This window comes from Pleuronectes platessa, chromosome 1 (assembly GCF_947347685.1).
Source record: "Pleuronectes platessa chromosome 1, fPlePla1.1, whole genome shotgun sequence".
In the NCBI taxonomy this organism is placed as follows: Eukaryota; Metazoa; Chordata; class Actinopteri; order Pleuronectiformes; family Pleuronectidae; genus Pleuronectes; species Pleuronectes platessa.
This window is the reverse complement of record NC_070626.1, coordinates 15,298,690-15,318,168: the sequence shown is the minus strand read 5'-3', so window position 1 is coordinate 15,318,168 and position 19,479 is coordinate 15,298,690. Positions and strand designations below refer to the sequence as shown.

The window sequence follows — 19,479 nt, the reverse complement described above, 5'->3', positions numbered from 1 at the left end:
ACAGTACAAATTGTGAATAATGCTGACGGCACATGTAAAGCCGACTAAATATATGAGGAATAGAAACATGCAAATAACTATATATGAATATGCATGGGAACATTTATAAAATAAAGTACCTATAGAAGCAGGGTTACATTTATAAGAGATCAAGTTTAGATAGTGGTTTCAGGGAAAAGAGTTTGTAGATATTAATATATTACTACTACTGTAGAGGATAATTTAGGAAGCTAATTGGAAAGTTTCTGTCGAAGAATGAAAAATTTCAGCTCACACTTAAATTTTTATTGAAATAACTTACAAGGTTCAAGATTCAATACTTTATTGCCCCACAACTCAGTAATTTTCAGGAATTTGCCCACGATGAGACGAAGATCACAGCGCAACAAGAAAAGAAAATTAACACATAATCCCCTCCCCATACAAACATAACATACATCTCTTGATTTAAAATTCAGAGGCAGTTATTCGTTTGCATTTGTAAAGCGCTGATGCTGGATTGAGGAGCCATGCAATGATTTGATGGTTCTACAGTAAGTGCTGCTGAGGAAACGGGAAGTCTTAGATTTGATTGCCCTGAGGGGAGAGTTATTAAGAGGGGGTTGGCAGGGAGTGTAGTGGCCTGTAGTATTTTTAGACCTCTGCCCTGAATGCAAGTTTTTTATATGTCAGAGATGGGGGGTGAATTTGCAATTGATGATTTTTGAGGCGGTGAAAATTATTCTGTCCAGCTTCTTCCTCTAGTGCCAAGGAGTCAGGTATAACGTCGACAAAACTTCCAAAACAGGAAAATACATACCTGGATATAACTATGTATGGGACAAATAAATTCGTAAATAAAGTTATAGAAGCAGGGGCACATAGGTATTAGATGACAGGTTCAGTTAGTTACTCTTTGTGGTTCCAAGATAAATGGTAAAAATCTAGGAAGCCAATTAAAGTATTTCTCTCAGTTAATAAACAACTTCACAGTGAACTCAGTGTTATTTAGCAGGTTGGAATGATGAGGCTGTCGACTTTCACGTCTCATGGGCCGAGCAGTAATAAAAATACAGCCTCTGAAATAAATGATGAACTGTAAAGAGACAACCAGATGTGGGTCAGCGCCTCAAAGGTCTCGTGGAGAAGTCCAGTGTGATGTGGCCTAAAGTTTCTCATATTCAAAACGTATCCAGTAACCAAAACAAAATGAGCAACCATGTTTGCCACCACTATAAAAAGACAGTTGATCAGTTTGGAAGAGCAGTAGTGGACAGATGTGTGAAATGAAATACCCCCTGTGGAAAAAAATACACGCAGTAACGATGAAGAGACACAAGGGGGCGACAGCAGCGACAGCAGCAGCAGCAGGGGAGCTCAGGCTCTCCTCTCACCTCTATATACACACAGTCTATGGGTAACACCTGTAGCAGTGACCCCTGGCGGCGGGTCGAGGAAACATGCAGTCTCTGCAAAAACATCCAGAGCAAGGTGTGTGATGTCCGAGCCTCTTCCTTCACACTGCTTCTCCAACAGTAAGAACCGTGTTTCTGTTTTGTCTCCCAGGAGCCGGACGTGTCTAATGACGCTAAAGCTAACGCATTCTACGTAGAGCTAGCGCAGGGCTGTCAGTGTTTTCTCCGCGGTGTGCTGCCCAGATGTTTCCACTCGGCTAGCTCACGTTAGCTAGCAACAGCAACACACTGGCACACTAGCTTGTCTGTCCCCGTAGCTCAGTGTTGATATTCTTCTCATTCAGCAGCGTTGGTGTAAAACCTGCTTGTTGTTTGTTAGCTAAGGTTTAATTCGACGGGAAGAGTTGAAGCAGGTCAGGAAGCGACATCAACGATAACCGACAAGCTAATGTCATCCGACGGTTTTTTTTGTACATTCAACGTAAGTACAGCTAATTAGCATTTCTATGGCAAATCGAACCCGGTTAAAGAGACAAGTAACGTCACTGCTCAGTTGACGTAGGTGGAATCGGTGTCACTTACGTACATTACGGAGGAAGTGGGACTGCCTGACCAAAGTATGTCATTTAGCTGTTTTTACTTGGAACATGTCGCTAATCGAACATGTGGAAACATTAAAGATGAACCTATGTGTCACGGCACTCATTGATCTGAGCCTCGACACGTTGTATCCTGAACTGATGATCAGACATTGAGGCCAATGGCAACAACAGCAAATATCTTGAAGCCCATTAGAAAAAGTTGTTTGATTCCTTTAGATAATTGATTTTAAATTATTTTTTAAATCTAAGCTCCTGTCTGTCTCACTGCACAGGGTCTTCTTCTTCCACCTTTGTGTTTGTCCTTTTGGCTGAATACCCTTCTCAGTTTGTCCCCTCTCCTGTCTTTCATTATTCATTGCCCCCTGTGGAGCAGGAACCAGACAAAAACAGAAGACAGGATAGATGGTGGTGTGGACAGACAACTCTGTGGGAGAGTCAAGTTAAACAGTAGATTTAAAAAGAACCTCCACAGAGCATAATAAAGATGTGTGACAGATGCAGAGACACCTGTGTTTGTAATCTGGAATCTGTTGTTGTGTAAGCATTAATATCAAGGTTGTTTGTCCTGGTGTGGGACTGCTGAATCTTCCAGAGGGACTTTTAGAGCTTCAAGTAAATAAACTCAAAAACAGCCTCTGATTGTACCAATGGTTCTATTTTGATAGAAAAGACATATTACTGGAATAGCAGACTTTGCACTTCATTGGCGTATAGTACGTATCTGGAAGGTGTTGTTAAAACATAGAGAGCTTATGCAATCTAAATGCAATAGGGTTACATCATCCTATAGGTCCTCTCCTCCCTTTGGGGACAGCAGGCTTCAGAGGTGATTTATTCACATATTCATCCCCAAGGTGCTTCTCTGGGGCAGTGTTTTGTACGTAACTATCCGCCCGCTTTAATAGTGAAATAGACACAAAGAACGATAATTGTTTTTGTCGTGGAGTCAAAAAGAAGTGAAAGCTGCTCTGGAAGTTAGACCACCGCCGGCAGATCATGTATGTTACAGCCAGCAGGCAAAGTCAAAAGAGGTTTTCATACAAACTTATTTTTAGATGATGTCCTCTGTGAAAAATAATTGCATTGAATTCTTAAGTTGGTACTGATTTTGACTTCAGACTGGTTTACTCAAAATGTAAGCTCCTTAACAGTTGGTGTTGTCTCACAGACCTGAATGCAGAGAGCTTGTCTTTAAATTGGATGGGTCCAGAAATCGGTTTTAAGCAGTTGGTACAAATATCTGACAGTTGGGCTCAGGCGTGCCTTCATACATCTCATCATGGAAAGTCATTTTTTTTCTACCAGAGAAGTGTTGATTTTTATTCTTTAAACATTTTTTAGGCTATATTTTGTCGTGTTGATTACAATGTAGTTTTGTTTATTATATTTTGTCTGCCTAATTTAAGTAATTAGGGTCATTGGACAATATATGATTAATTATATCTTAGTGTGAATTGCCATTCATAACTTGTCTCTATGAGGTATTTCACTTTTTATCGGGGTTTACATTGATACTTCTGTCTTCGTGTGATAAATCTTCCTCATACTTACCCCACCTGCTCTCCCCCTTATTCTCTGTTTGTTTCTCCACACTTTTGCAAAACCTGTTCTCGGATGCTTACTTGTATTTTTGATTCACGGAGAGGTTTCAGATTTCCTTTTAGCTTTTGTTTAAATCGTATATTAAGAAGGATTACAGTGTTAAGTGCCAGCGGTTTCTCACAGGTATAGGACTTAAGCAGATTTGGTTGGATGGCTCTCTTTAATATGCATTATCAGATTTGTATCTCACAATTAATGAAAGTATACCATTACTAATTTCTAATCACCATGTATATGGATATGTTTGTGTGAGTCCACATGTTCCACTGAACTAAAATCTGTTGGTGGGACAAAAGTTGGTGGTTGGTTGTTAAAGAGATTTAAGTCTCTATAAGCCCTAGGGTTTGTTTGACGATTTAGGAATGACGCTAAACTTGTTTTGTGTCCCTCCCTTCTTGCTCTCATCTCTGAGCGACGTCTGACTTTATCTGTGCTGCCATTTATTTGGTTACCCATATCTGCCTGTCTTTTGTCTCAGGCTTGAAGAAGGGCTTGTCTAGCAGGTAGGACTGACCTTCAGGCGGAAAGGTCAAACACTGGGAGGGTGGAGCCCAATGGATCATGGTGGTGAGCGTTTAAATCTTGTTTAAACACAACACAAAATATAAGCTCAAAGTGTTTAAGAAGAGTGACCTCAAAAACAAACACTGATTGAATGTGGGTTATGATAAAAATAACCTCAGCTAAAAGCTGCTGACTGTGAAAGGGGCTTGGTGCTTTTTTTCGATGCAGCACTGGTTAATTTGTCGTAGGCAGCAGCTGACAGTCTGACCTAAAACATACAGGGAGCTGAAATGACATTCATGTGTTCTTTTCATTTTTTACTTTACCATTATTGCAATTTCAGATCATTCATTATTTCATTCATAATTTATTTTACCTCCAGGTTGGTGTGAGACATAGAGCAGCATAATGTCGCAACTTCCTGTGGACGGCGTTGACCTCTGCGATAACCTACCCAACCCTGAGGCTGCCCAAACTCAAAACCTCAACGAAACAAACATCCTCACACAAATTCAAAGTCTCTGTCCTTCACAAATCGCAGAGGGGGGTGGGCGCAGGCTCTTCCAAAAACCCTCTCTCAACAACAATGGGAAGGATAAGGAGGAAGAACAGGGGAATGAGAGATACACAGGAAGAGGCAGAGCGGAGGATGAGGAAGAAGACAATGATGAAGTGATGAAAGAAGAAGAAGAAGAGGAGGTATCAGAGGAATCGAGCAGTCTAATTCGCGGCCAGTCTCCAGACACGATGACTGACTCGTCGTTTTCAGAAACTGGTAGGTACATTCACACATGTACACACTGAAAGAGGAAATCATGCAGTTATATCATATTAAGTATATATGGAGGCACATGTCACTCACAGTGTCATTTCAAATTTTTGCTCATTACTTTTTTGTGTTGCTATTTTCAAAACAACATTGCAGTCAAGGCTTATGCTGTGATCAGAGTCTGGTTCACTTACTGATGAAAGGGCTTTTGTTTTGTTTTTAAGTGGTCAGCATTTCAGACTGAGGTCAGGGTGACAGGTGCTTCTGACCAGATGAGACCATGACCATATTTTATTATATTCATATGACTTGTTTTATGTATGTTTATGTTGTTTATATTTTTTAATCCTATACATGATATTCTGTCATAATGAACACCATTAGTATCATCTGTTTCCACTTACCTTATTCCAATCTGGCACAAGTGTATCCTGTCGGGAGGTGAGAGGATCCTGCCATCCAGCTAAGCAAATACTTAGTCTAGATCTAATCCTGATCCTGACCCTAACCATAGCCCAGTTGGATTGCAAATAAAACATTAAATTGTTTTCTTCTTCTCTTTTTTTAATTCTCTATCCTAACCCTCCTGCCCTGTCCACTTGTCCTAACCCTAACCTCAGGGCTCTCTACATAACAGAAAGTCGGATATAAATCGACAAAAAGCAGTCTACAAATTTGGATAGCTGAGTTTTATATAAACAAGTTCATGCACACACTCACAAGTTAATTAAGTTCTTAAACATAATTTGATTGTACATTGGCTGCTCTCCACTCCTTGTCTAAGAGTATTCAGTGTTTTTAACAAGGAAAAAAATGCTCATAGCGAGGGAGTGAGCTCATCTTGTTTTCTCCATTCTTTGTGGTTTCCAGTGATTTGTTTCTACAAAATATAATCACACAAATTAAAACTTATAGCAATCAATAATCTTTCGATGATTTAAAGTGTCATAAAGCCATGTTTTTGTTTTTTTAACTGCTCAAATTTGAGTATTGGAATGTGATGAGATTCCTGTCCCAGCTCTATATGTCAGTATTGTTCTGGCACAGCTGTATACACCTGTGTATAACCTCAGGAGTTTTAGACAGCTGTGTGTGAGGCATGTTGTTCACATTCATAATCTTCCTCATCTGTTTTTCCAGTGTGACACTGTCTTCCTTTCACTCTGCAGGCAGCCTGTTGGAGACTCCATATCCTTTCAGCCCTGGGACCAGTGCAGACTCTACATCCCCTGTCATCCCAGTTGTCAGTCCAGAAACGGCATATCCCATCAGTCCAGTGGAATTCAATCTGAGTGATTTTAGCGTGGACTCTCTCAGGTCCAGCACTGGATCCGGTGCCTTCACCACTGCGCCTATTCACTCTACTAAACTAACTGCGACCTCAGACACCAGTTCCACCAGCCCAACTGGGCCTACATGTGTCACAGAAACTACAGACAGGATAGCAGAAATGTCCACTGCAGAACGTCTTACCTCATCCACGGAGCCCGTCTTCAACCATGGGTCTGCCAGTTCATATGTAGGACCTGTCCCCTCAACTGCAGAGACATTTTCAGTAACTGATAGCACCACTCGGCTCAACACCTCCATGCCTTCAACTGCAATGATTGCAACTACAGGACCCCTAGCTTCCACCACAGGGCCTATAGCCTCAAACTGGGAACATATTGCTTCCATACCAGTGCTCTCTTGTTTCTCAGTCTCCACCTGCTCAACTGGGACTATTCCAAGCCCGGCTTTGCTGAAATATCTGGAGCAGTTGGCACAAAAAGGAGATGACGGTCACCTTCCACACTATCTGCACCAGGTAACCTGTCTGTCCTACTTCTGCTGTATGACAGATACTATACGCTGTGTGTGACCACTAAAAAGAGCACACTCTTCTCTTTAATGGTTTTTCTCTCAGTTGTTTCTAGGTGTCTGTCTGTCACTTCAAACTCTTGCTTCCATACAAGTTATTAAATTACTGTTATCCACTCAACCCCTTAATCGTAATGGCACTTTGTACCCTATGGCAAGGGTGTCGTCAGGGTCTGTGCGTACAACATGAAAAAGATGCAGTCTCTGTGTGTTTCTCTTCCTCATACACATCTACATGACTGAACATGTATGTTCTAGGGAGGGTGGATATTACTGTCAGTTTGATTCATACAGGCTTCTACCAGGCACGCCTGAGCTATGCTTACTTCTAAGCAGACAGGTGTTTGTATGAGGGGAAAAGAGGGAGCCGATGGAACTTAGTTCAGTGATTTGTGTTTCTGTGACAAATGACTGTTTTTGCCTAAAAGCTTGAGTCTTAACTGAAACATTGTAATTGGCAGTTTGTCAGTAAAATGTTTCTTTAGTGAAACAGCACTTACAATGACTGTTTACAATTGCTTTTACCTGGAAACAAATAAGATAAGACTTGATTGATCCTGAAAGAAAATATTTTAAGTAGGACTACTTCCCCAAAATAATGATTCAGGTGTCTCATTAAAGAGTCTTTTAAAGCTATAGTTGTATTTTATACTGACATCCACGTTCCATCTACCGAGATCGTGATGTCTGTGTTCATTCATGCTGCTGTTGTGTTTATGGTGGAATGAGACATGACTAATTCAAAAATCTAAAGTAAAATACAAACATCACAAATATGGTTCTGTTCTGGAAAAGACTTCAGCTAGGTTAAAGAATTGAATTGAATCGAGTGAGCTTGATAAAGTTTTCTATGAAATGTTCATATATATCTTGGGTGAGTTTATCCTTAACAGCTAAAGACGTAGCCTCCAGTCAAAGAGAGTTAAAATAATATGATGAGCTGATTTAGTTATTAAATTAAACCGCAAACTAGTTTCAATAAAGTGAGAGAGTGCTTTGAAAAGCCATCTATTAGCATAAATATGAACAGTTGGAGAGCGTTCAAAGGGAAACATGTGAGGACGACAGAAGAATGGACAAATTCTTCAGACTTTATTGATGACATGTTGCGGTCTGTTGAGGTTCAGAAAGATATGCATGTAGTTTTAGGAGTTTTATTTATTATACTGAGGTTTAAGAGTGTTTTAGGTATAATATAATACATAAAACATAATGTCCCAAAAACCGCAAATATTCTCATATTTGAAGTTATGAAAAAATACATTGTCATTGTTACATTTGTATTTATTTTCACATTTTTTGTGTTAGTTTTCATATTTTTAGAATCCCTCCCCCAGATTTTGAGATTGATTGCCACTTTTTGTTGATGTGTGTTGCTTTTCTGTGATGTAACAGATGTGTTACTACAGCAAAAAAGAAGAACTAACTTAAATCCATTGGTTCCAACTAAATTACTTAAGTCCTTAACAGTTTTCTAGAAGTGATTCCGACGTCACACCAGCAATCACTTCATTAGAAATGCAAGAGCCTTTTGCGCCCTCCTTTCTTCCTGTCTTGCTCTGCCCCTTTGTTTCTTGCACACACACACATAAACACACACACTTGTCTTGTTCTGTGATCAGCTGAGCAGCTTGAAAGCGACACTTGCTGAGGAGAGGTAGAGTGTCGACCACGGCCTCTTGTTTTTCTGTCTTTCTTTTCTTTCTCTCATTCTCTCATTTTCAGTCCGCGTGTCCTAAATGCAGAGCATTTGTTTTACTGTTGTATTGTGTTTCTGAGATCAGATTGTGTTTTTTCTGTCTAAGGGAATGATTGTAACTGCAGCAGTGCACTTTCTGTGTTTCAGCTTTGTTTAGTAGGGTGCTTTGATGATTTATCTAAGTTTGTTCGACTTAGTGTTCTTGTATTTGGTAAGGTTCTACTTATTCTTGACTTGTCTTGTTTCTTCCACTTGAGGAATAGTTTCAGTCTGGTTTTAAACACATATGATAGTAGTACCGTGATACTTTCTGTTGCATAACTGATGCCATGGTTTTGATTAGAGATGATAAAATCATACATTTGTATAATAGCTTATAATCTCTGATCTCCCTCTCACTCTCTCTCTCTCTGCAGATTGCTGAGGCCTTTGTCCTTCAAAAAGACTGTATCCTTATATCACTGTGTGTGCGTGTGTGTGTTGTTGTTGGGGTGCTGGTGGAGGGCAGCTATTATTTTCATGTTTGTCTCATTTGTTTATGTCCTGACTTCTCACCTTGCTACTCACATGCTTGTCTATAAAAGTGATTTTCTTTTTCTTTGTTACTCATTGCGATTGTGTGATTTTAAAACTGTATTATTTAACATGCTGAACTGCAGAGCTGGAGGATTTGGAGCAACTTGTTGCAGTGAAGCGGATTATTTGATGCCTGACTACCTTTACAGTTGAAGTTATTTAAAAAGAGAGCAAGTGTTGGAATAGACCAAGGAGGAAATAGTGGAATAGAGAAGGCAATATGAGAAACTGCTGAAGAGAATTAGAAAAGGAAGTGAGTAGTTGTCAGCAGAATTGCATATGGTGTAACAGAGAATAAGATGTACCACTATATGAGCTGACAGAACACCCAGCTGTTCACAGGGTAGAGAGGCTCAGAGAAAACGGGCACACACATAGAGGGAACATTTTTCTCTCTACAATGGTGCAAGACGCCATGTGACAAATTGGTGTGTAATAGAGCATTTGTGGGTATGAAGACGCGTATTAGTGACATAATAAAATCAGGCAAACTGCCTGAGGGTTTTAGTTTTTGATGAATCAACCAGTCTATCATGTATCACTATGTCACCTCCCTTTTAAGGTATATTGTGACCGTACTGTGAATGCATCATTTGCACAATCGCAGACTCAATAAAGACAAAGTATAAAATGGAGTGGGAGGAAGATTGGAATTCATGAATGGGAAGACGAAAGCCTGGAGAGCAAGAATGAAAAAAGAATAGGATTTTTTCCGAGAGGATTAATCTGAGGCAAGAGACACGGTGGGAGGAAAGAAATAAAAGAGTCAAACAGAAGAGAAAGCGACCTTAGCGATGTCATGCATGTATAGAGGGAGAGGAAGAGAGAGAAAGCATTGAGGCATATCAAAGAAGGATTGTGTTTTCGCTGCTCATATCCATAAACATGAGAGACCGCATCCCAGAGCACTCTCACCCTCCATCTCTTTTGGCCTCTCTAGATTTCCTCAACTCCTCCTTACTCTGTCTCTCTGTCTTTCTGATTTTCACTCTCCCCTTCTTTCTCCTTTTACTTTTTTCAGTGGGTACAGTTTGCGATAAATAAGTCTGTATGTACTTGGTGCGGTTGGGTTCATTAATGTATTTCTTAACCTGTGGCGTTCAGACCAGGAAGCGTTATGGTGCATCCAACTAGAGAGACTCTATCACCAGAGAATATTGGACAACCTGAATACAATCCAGGAGCATTGGGGTAACACACATGCATTACAGCACACATACATCAGATGTACACATTTACAATTGCATCACAAACATTTGTTTATTTAACAAAAAATGTATTGTAATATTAATTATATGAGTTTAACATAATGAAATGGATGATTGCCTGATAAACTAATAAGTCTAGCACTGGTCACCTTACTTATTACTATTACTTTCATTGTCATCTTTGTCATCAGGTATAAAATTTGCCTATGTATCTTCTCTATTGTATCCTAATAATATACAGTATATTTAATGTAGTTTCAGTGATCATATAAAATCCCATTAGGAAACATTAAGGACTATGAACTTCATTGCATCTTTATTGTTTTCAAGGGAGCTGAACTCATAGAGACGTCCTCACACTAATGACCAGTCTCCTAACCTCCACTATCTCTCTGTTTCTCTGTCACTCTCTCATAGAGAGTCAGTGTAAAATGACTTCTTCTGACCTGGCATCCGAACATCTGGACACTCTTAAACACATCTGCCAGACACACAGTCGGTCAGTCTGAATTCATGCATGCGTTTGTTTTTGTATTTGTACTCTCTTCATGAACCTTTTTTGTTTTTACCCAAGCTCACTATAATTTCTTAAATGCACTTAGGTGAAGAGCCTTTTTTGCTTTTATTGTGCTCTGAAAGCAACAAGAGGAACTTGTATTAAGTACTTTGTATTGTTTTGTTGGGTCAAGTTGACCAAAATCAATGCATTACAGGGATTAGATTCATAACCATAACCATGTGCAGTTCCACTCTGAGATGCTGCATGAATTCAGTTAATGCTGAGTAAGATTGTTTCCCTAACTTTTTTTTGTCTTTCTACTCATTTGTAACTTATCTCTGTATGGGAATCTGTTGTTAATGTTTTTATAGGAGCACATGTCAGACTTGTTTCTCTAAATATACAGAATGAGATGTTTACATGTTAAATGTGTGGTGATATATTTGAAAGTTGTTGGAATATTTCAGTAAATTTTTATTTCTACAACTAGATATAATAACAAAACTTCTAATTAGCAGCATATTGTTCTCTTCTACCATGCATCTGTTTGTGTGTGTTGTTTGCTGAGGAGTGTGTGGCTGTGTGCATGTGCACGTTTGTGTGTGGTTGTGTGCATGTGCACGTTTGTGTGTGCTAAGCTCTGCAGTGATAGTTCAAACATATGGCCCTTTGCTGCTGCTGCACTTTCAGACACTTGAGCCTTAACACTCCTAAGGTTTCACCTCGCATAACTGACTCAGACACACATGCACGCACGCAGGCAAACACACACACACACACACACACACACACACACACACACACACACGTTGTAATAGCAAGGGAAATGTGTTCGGGCTAATATTAGATTGGGAGAGTAGAGAAGGGTCACCCATGTTTCAAATATTCATTTACTAAAACCAAGATCAGTCTCTAACTCTGTGTTTCTCTCTCTTCGGTTCATAGACCAAGTTCAAGAGATGCTGTGGTAAGACATTCATTCATTTTTTGTGTATGTGTGTGTTTTTGTGTTTGTGACAGAATGCGTGTATGTGCAAGTACATATAGGATGACGCAGAATTACTTTGTGTTTTGTATTTCAGCTAATTCACTGATGTCCTTATATGTAAAATATATATTTTAAGCATCCATGTCGTTAATTATAGTTCTGCATGTCCTTCAGTAAAGTTCCACTCACACATTACTAAACCTTGGTGTGTAGTGTATGTAAATGTAGTGTATCTCTACAGATGTATTTATTTGGGTATTTGTGTATGTGAACAGCGTGCATCTCTGGACTCTTTGAGGCCTACAGTTGAAGAAGGTGCTGCTCTGTTTTCAAGTTTCTCAGGTGAGTGGATGATTGGGTGTATTTATGTTAGTGTGAGAGTGTTGTTGAGTCTGAATGTTTACTGTAAGCCACAAACCACTTGTTTTACAGCCAACCAAACCAAACTAGACGTATTTCCCATTAGTTACCTTGACTGTGGCAATTTTTTTTATTTCTGAACATCTGTAATCCTTGCGAATAACATAAAAGATTCAGTTTTGTGCTATTGCTTCATCATCGAGCTGTGTTTCTTCTGTTGCACTGAACGCATGTGTGCCTGCCTGAATATTATTCATATTCAAGTTATTTCTCATAGGCATGCAAAACCATTGGTTTATTGACAAGAGCCTCTATTCAAGTCATGAGACATCCTTTGAATATTTAGTATATTCTCAGGGAACTGCTTTATCCATCAGATGTTACGGTTGGGGTAACGTCATACTATGTGTGTGATGCGAAGGACCTGGCCTTTGTATTTTATGACATTTGAACTAAAATGAGAGTCAAAGTGGTATATATGAATGTATGAACATAGAGATATGGCAAAGTGCCATTTAGTTATACTTGCACACGCACAGCACAGAGGAATGTGATGACCTGAAAAGAAAATATTTTTGTTATCAGATCAACAAAACCTGCTTAGTGTTGCTGTTGTTCACACTGGCTGCTCTTGAGGACTCACCTAAAAGTTCAGATTGTAGAATTTGGTGGCATCTAGCTGTGAAGCTGCATATTGCAACAAATTGAATACCTCCCACCTCACCCTCTCTTCCCAGCATGTGGAAACAGTAGCATTCTAGTGATATAAAAACTTGATCGGCCATCAGCCAGTGTTTGGTCTGTCTGCTCTGGGCTTCAGTGTAAACTGCTCCTGATGTAGGGATGGCTCGTTCTGTTATAGATGTGACATACAGTATATTGTCTTTTGTGTACACTAAGCATTTGTAGATTTTCTTCTACGTGTCATTCATATTTTAGGAAAATGAAACAATACGTCGTACTCAGTTTTAAATTGATGTTTACATGGAAAATCAGATACACAGCTTCCATTGCATTGTACTTAGTGAGTGATCATGTCAGCGTAGCATTCATTATGATTCTATTGACATGAAGTAGGAGAGTTAGGTCTACGGGAACTAACACTTCTTTTTTTTTTTATTCAACTGCATCAAGGCATAAAAAGTGGTTTCATCCCTTTCTAAGGCATAGATCTTTTTTTGTTTTTGAACTCTTTAAGCTTTCTCTGTCCCCTTTATTATCTACCTCTTCTTTTGCCACTGTCCGTCCCCCACCACAACTCATTCTCCTCCTCTTCTCCCCATTATTTTTTTTCATCCAGCTGATCAAGTTGACAGAGGGACGGAACAGAGAGACAACGACTCCTTTCCTCAGAGCGGAGATCCAGTCACCCCCTCCATTAATTTGACCGACAGGCTCAGTCTCCCTGAGATCGTAGATAAGGACAGTGAAGACCCAGATAGGGCTTTAGACGGGAGGGATGGTTTCCATGGATCTCAGCTGACTTACGAGCAGGGCAGTGATAGAGAGAGAGGCGAGGCAGAAGGGGGGTTGGGACACACCATTCCAGCCATAGAAAATGATCTGCACCCCTCTACAGCTGGAGAAATGGATCAGTCCAAACCCGCAGAGCAGCAGGGAGGAGATTTAGGTCTAGCAGAGGGAAAGGAGGTGAAAAGGGAAGAAGAGGAGAGGAGCGTAGAGGAGGCAGCAGAGGCTTTGGAGATGGATGATGAGGGAGAGGAAGATGATAAGGAGAAGCAGAAAAAAAAAGACGTTGCATTCTATCAGAGAGCTCTCCCAGTGGATAACCTGGGCAGCGGGGCTGAGGTGGAGGAAGAACAGCTGCAACAGGAAGTCCCAGCTGAAGAGAGACTACACGAGCATACCCAGGTATATATCAGAATGTGTTGGCTTCTTTAAGTAGTTTTCAGATTAGAAATAGATTTACTAAATACCAGGGATGTAACAATTCTGAAACTGAGAAAGAAATTGTGATACAATCGTCCACAACCTCATATCATGATTCCCCATTTCAGTTACCACTGCAAGTACAGCCTGTTGAGCTCTGTTTACTTTACTTATTTGAAAAAGATAACCTGTGTGAATCAAAAAATATTCTATTTAAACTTAGATAGACATTTTGGGGACTCACTCCCCTCAACAAAATAAACAAAGCATGAACCAAGCCATGGATTTGTAGAATCTTTATGCCCTGATCAAATCCATTAAAATCTAATCATAGGAAATACAAATTCAGTAAATATTTGGAAGTAATGTGTTATCTGTGTGGTCTTAGTTTTTTGGCAGGGATTTTCATTGACCTAATTTTTATTTTTATTGGTTCCTTGAGACACGATGGCTATCACAGCTCATGCTAACTACTCACTTCCTGTATTAATATGAATGAATCGTTGCTGGAAATATCAATGTATCACTTCCTCTGTTCCATACTTACGTCCTGCCTTGCGCAGTCGAATAGAGTAGACAGTAGAGCAACAAATAGGATTACCCTACTCACAAATGTATATTACCTCATTCCATTATCACAGCAGGAGAGCACTAAAACATGCCTGCACCAGGAGGTCCATCTCACTCAGGAGGCTCATGTAAAGCAGCAGGAGCAGCATGAGGAGGAAGAGGAAGAGGAAGAGGAGTATGAAGTAGAGCAAGCTGACCTCATCAGAGAAGCTGCCCCACTGGACGACATGGCTAAACTCATCACTGTAGAGGAGGTGAGAAGATTTAAATACTAGAGACAAATGATAATGAAACGATTAATCAACCAAACCTTATTAGTTTAGCACTTGTTGTACAATTCAGTTCAGAGTTCTTCATAGATGACTGACATAACCCTGTAACAAGGCAAGATATCAGGGTGGTAGATCTTGGCTTACGTTTGGAATTAAAAAGTGATCTTGGGTTCCAAAAGGTTGGTGACCACTGTCTTAGACTGTTGCAAAGGTGAAAGATTTATATACGATATGAAGAGAGAGACGAGAGTGTTTTTGACCTGAACAGAATTTATTAGTGTGTATGTAGTGATAGCACCACCTACTGCCAAAAGGATGTAGGCCTTGTTTTTCAACTTTAATTTGACTAAAGTCTACACTTTATGGCGTGGACCGTAATGCGTGATTAGTCGGCGTGGACCATCGCTGCGTGACGGACGCAGGAAGTGATGTGTTTATCCTTCCTGCGGTGCACAAAACTCAAGAAACACTGAGCAGTCTCGCCCGGTCCCTGTTCACTTAACTTTTATCACAGGAGCGTGGTGCCTGGCACAGTGTGATATTAAATCTCAGGGTTCCTACAGTCATGAGAAACCTGGAAAAGTCATGGAACTGTTAAATGTTTATTTCCAGGCCTGGAAAAGTGCTTGAAACAAATTAAATACCAAAAGTTTTGTTGAAGACATGGAAATTTGTTATTTTCATATTTTCATGTCGTTCATTTACGCTGAGTTTTAAATAATTCATAAGCTTTTAAAAGAAATACGCTCAAAATATAAGCAGGCAGGCGCTCTCATACTAATTGAAAAGTTCGGTGGGGAAGCAGGCGGGATAATGCACTATGCCAGGGAAGTGTAGATTTAACCATGCTTGGCTACAAATGGAAAAGTACGTGCAATGGGTTACAACAGACAGAGACCTCAATCAAACTATTGTCTCGTTCATTTGTGTAATCTAAGCTATACTGTATGCTTTGAAATTCTCATTGCTAGTTTGAAAACTAAATTTTGACACTTTTATGGATACACCGAGATCTCACAAAATGTTTGGTCATGGAAATTTGGTTTAAAGTTAACGAAAATTCATGTAAAAGTCATGGAAATCCATTGGTGAAAACGTGTATGAACCCTGCAATCTGTTGGAGGCGACGTTGATAGTTGGGTTTAAAGTTCATTGCTGCTGGCTGTATGGTGTTTATTACAGCTGGGGGAAGTGATCGGTGCAACATTGTCAATGAAGACGAACAGATCACATTGTCTTTGTTGTAAGATTCTGTTATAGTGTCTCTTAAAATCTTTGTTTTGTTTCTTTTCAGATGTCTCCTGCGTCTGGCCTGGTCTCCATATTGAAGAAGAGGCGAGTTTGTGTGGATAACGTGAGTGTGTCTTCGAGTTCAGAGACCTGGCCTGACAAACCCACTGCCAAAAGACGAGTCCGCTTCAGAGTCCCTGACGATGAGGAGCAGGGTGCGTGTTTTTGTTAATTGCCTACGATTCACAGATACTCATCACTCCATATACGTTGAAACAGTATTAACAGGCTAACTGACAGGGTTAACTCACAGTTTCTAAATTCCTTGAGACTTTGTTGATAGTATTTGATAAATTATGACTTTCCAATCACACATTCTAAATCCTTTCCTGTAACTCTCTGTCTCTCCCTCCGTCTGTCTCTCTCTATAGACGTTGGCGGTGGAGACTCCTGCCTGCTTCTCTTCCTGCTTTGTTTGGTTACTGTAGTGATCAGTGTGGGTGGCACCGCCCTGTACTGTGCTCTGGGGGACGCCCACTCCTCAGTGTGTCATGACTTCTCCAGAAATGCAGACTTCTACTTTGGCCAGATCCAGCGGGGGATCACTCACATGCAACATTGGTTTACTCCTGGGTCATAGCAGCAAACACTTTGCCAGCACCCTGGAGTCACTGGCCTTACTGTTCTTTTTACTGTAGGCTACAGGTAATGGCTGCTACGGTCCCTGCCACCCTGTGGTAAGTGGCCATTATGCCTCCTAACTGACTATAGGAGTAGATCAGATACAGTAAGCATTAGCTCTCCTCCTTTTTTATGTTCTGTGAATCAAATGCCAAGGTTCACTGAGACTCCAAGTCATACATCAGATATCCCATAAGAAAACTAGATGAAAGGAAAAGCAGAGTAGAAGAGGAGGAACTGACCTACAACCATCTACACCTTGTCCAGAGTTAATAGGTAAGAGCTGAGAGTTGTCTCCATACTTGTGTCCACTGTCAGCCAGAGATGCTTCAGTTTCAAAAGTCAGTTAAATCAGCCAAGGCTGAGTACAACCTAACACTGACTCACACTGGACTGCAGATCTCAGCACAGTCAAGATCAAATTGAACAGCTGTAAAAATAAGAAATATATATTGTACAGTTTGCTAACTGTGGGGCAAAGGGACTCTCTCTCTCTCTCTCGCCACTGCACAAACAGGTAGTGGCCCAGCAGGCATTTTACAGACTGCTGCAGCCACTGCTGTTGCTTTTATTGTTGATGTTTTTTAGGTCAAAATGAAATTTTAACTAATGAAATTGTTGTATTTTATCCTGTCTTAAACCTTAAGATGAATGTTTGGGGCTCATTGTTAACCTTTGTGTGATCTTAGGGGCATTTCTACAGTGTACTGTCACATAATAGATTTAACGGGTTATTTGGGTGTTTTTCAAACCTGAGCTGCTAATGGACAACAGGCATGTCAAGTAGGTCCATGGGGGAAAGGACATGATTGCATTGCATTGTATGTAATGTTGTGATGGGCTGAAGAGCTCGAGATCAGCCCTACAGACATAAACAAAAATACTTTCCCCCCTGCGCACATTGGACATCTGTACTGTCGCTACCGTTTACTGTGTAAGTACCAACAACACATTTGCAGTGAGCTGACATGGCTGCCTCTGGAGACTTAAAAGTCTTAACTGTCCATTTGTGTTTTTGAGCTAATTTTAGCTTTGCGTAGCATATGCAACATGCACAGGAACACAGTGCACCTCTGTATATATTTTCAGGAGAATGTTTAACACGTTGCACATGAGACTGGTACGATTTTAAGTATATTGCAATATTTTAACAGACATTGTTCTGTTGGTCGTAGACTAAACGTTGATTTGACATAATTTAATCAGCAAAACAAAAAATACATATCCACAAGAACTGCTTTCAGGTTTACAGTGAAAAGTAAATATCATATATCAGTTATGCACATTTCAACAAAAAATACTCAACTCCATATGTGGAATATCTCAGTAAAATATACTGCTGATGAATGAGCGATGTAAAAATGTTTGTGGGAATAATTATTCAGTGTACTTCATCAGTACAGCCTTGATGTTGATGGATCAGTCCTGGTCTGTCTGTCTGTATCTTTGCTGTTTCTGAGAGAGTCTGGGCATCATCCTCAATGTGTAATTAGTTTTTTTGCAACTCAGAAAGATTTATGCCACCACTTGGTCTTTTTAAAGATTCATCTTGATACCATATGTCTTATGTGATTACAGCGGCCAAAATGTTGATCTTAAAATGTCCTTAGGGAGAAGGAGAAAGTTTGGTCTGGAAAAAGTCTCACTTTCTGGATTAAGTTTGAGACTTTTGTCCCTGTGATATTCCAACATATTGAAACATTTGATATCCGGTTCATTATTTTTCCCTTAATTTGCTGTTGTAGTGAATGCCATAAAAAGTGCCCTAGAAAAACCACATATCTTACAGAGGTCTTATTTGTTAGTGAGTAAAGTGTCTTAACTATGCATTTTGACACATGAAGATAGAACAGTCTTTTCTTTCTATCCCAGTGTGTGACTCACAAAACCCTGAAAACTAATTTAAGATATGAGGTTTTCCCAGGACGTAGTGAATAGCAGATTGAATCTTGCTTTATTATTTGCACATGTCGTCTGGCTGGTTCAGACGACTATCACTCAAAGAAAACATCTTATTTAATCTTTCAGATGATTTTAATTATTTATAATACTAGAGCTGTCAAGTGTAAGTCGTTAAGAAAAGAAACATCTTTAGTTTTGGTTTCGCTTGATTGTTGTCATCATACATCGCATACTGTAAGTTTTTCTCCTGTCATTGTTGTTAAGGAGGCTTTCACAAGTTTTTTTGCGAACTTATGAATACCCTCCTCCGTGTCACTGTACAAATATATGCATGTTATCTTATTACATTCATTTCAATACTGTGCTTCTGCTGTCAGTTGCGTCCTCTTCACACAGACTGTAAAAGGTTCCTGTTTCTTCCATCTTAAAATGCAGGATATGTGATTTGTTTTTACTTATTGGTTTTTAATAGAACATGATGACATGATTTCTGTGTGTGAATCAGTCACGTGTACCACTGTTATCAAACTGATGAAGGGTGTTTACTATGAATTCTTTAATGAATTTTTTCACCTTTTCCAGTGTTCTTATAGATTGTTACCAGGAAATTCGTTTTTTTTGTCCTGTTGATGTCTACTGTTAAAGCCATTGGAGGGAAAAAGGTTGTTTGTGAGCCTCCTTTCTGTTTCTACTGCAACAATACTGACCTGTCACCTTGCTTACACTTACGAATGTTATTGACAAAACTTTGTGTTTAGAAAATTATTGTGTAGAGCTTAAAATGTACCGGTGCAACTGGTGTATATCGCACCGTCCAATTGATAGTCACTTGGCAATACCTTCAGGTATATAATAAGAGACAGCAATTATACC

General features: G+C 39.8%; 1 protein-coding gene across 4 annotated transcripts; it reads left to right on the top strand.

Moving 5' to 3' along the window:
* The first annotated feature begins 1,354 nt into the window (after positions 1-1,354).
* cnsta (consortin, connexin sorting protein a) lies at positions 1,355-19,268 on the top strand. Of its 4 annotated transcripts, none has more exons than XM_053446995.1 (13): positions 1,355-1,514; positions 4,077-4,165; positions 4,485-4,877; positions 6,041-6,678; positions 8,847-8,877; positions 10,111-10,197; positions 10,632-10,713; positions 11,659-11,680; positions 11,977-12,043; positions 13,362-13,933; positions 14,596-14,775; positions 16,088-16,238; positions 16,455-19,268. In XM_053446995.1, the coding sequence occupies exons 3-13, from the start codon at positions 4,511-4,513 to the stop codon at positions 16,661-16,663; spliced, it is 2,406 nt and encodes an 801-aa protein (XP_053302970.1). In that variant the 5' UTR covers positions 1,355-1,514; positions 4,077-4,165; positions 4,485-4,510; the 3' UTR covers positions 16,664-19,268. The 4 variants fall into 4 exon arrangements, with proteins under 4 accessions (XP_053302970.1, XP_053302728.1, XP_053302892.1 ...); XM_053446753.1 differs by having other exon boundaries at positions 1,356-1,514; positions 14,593-14,775; XM_053446917.1 differs by having other exon boundaries at positions 1,432-1,470; positions 14,593-14,775.
* The last annotated feature ends 211 nt before the right edge of the window (positions 19,269-19,479 follow it).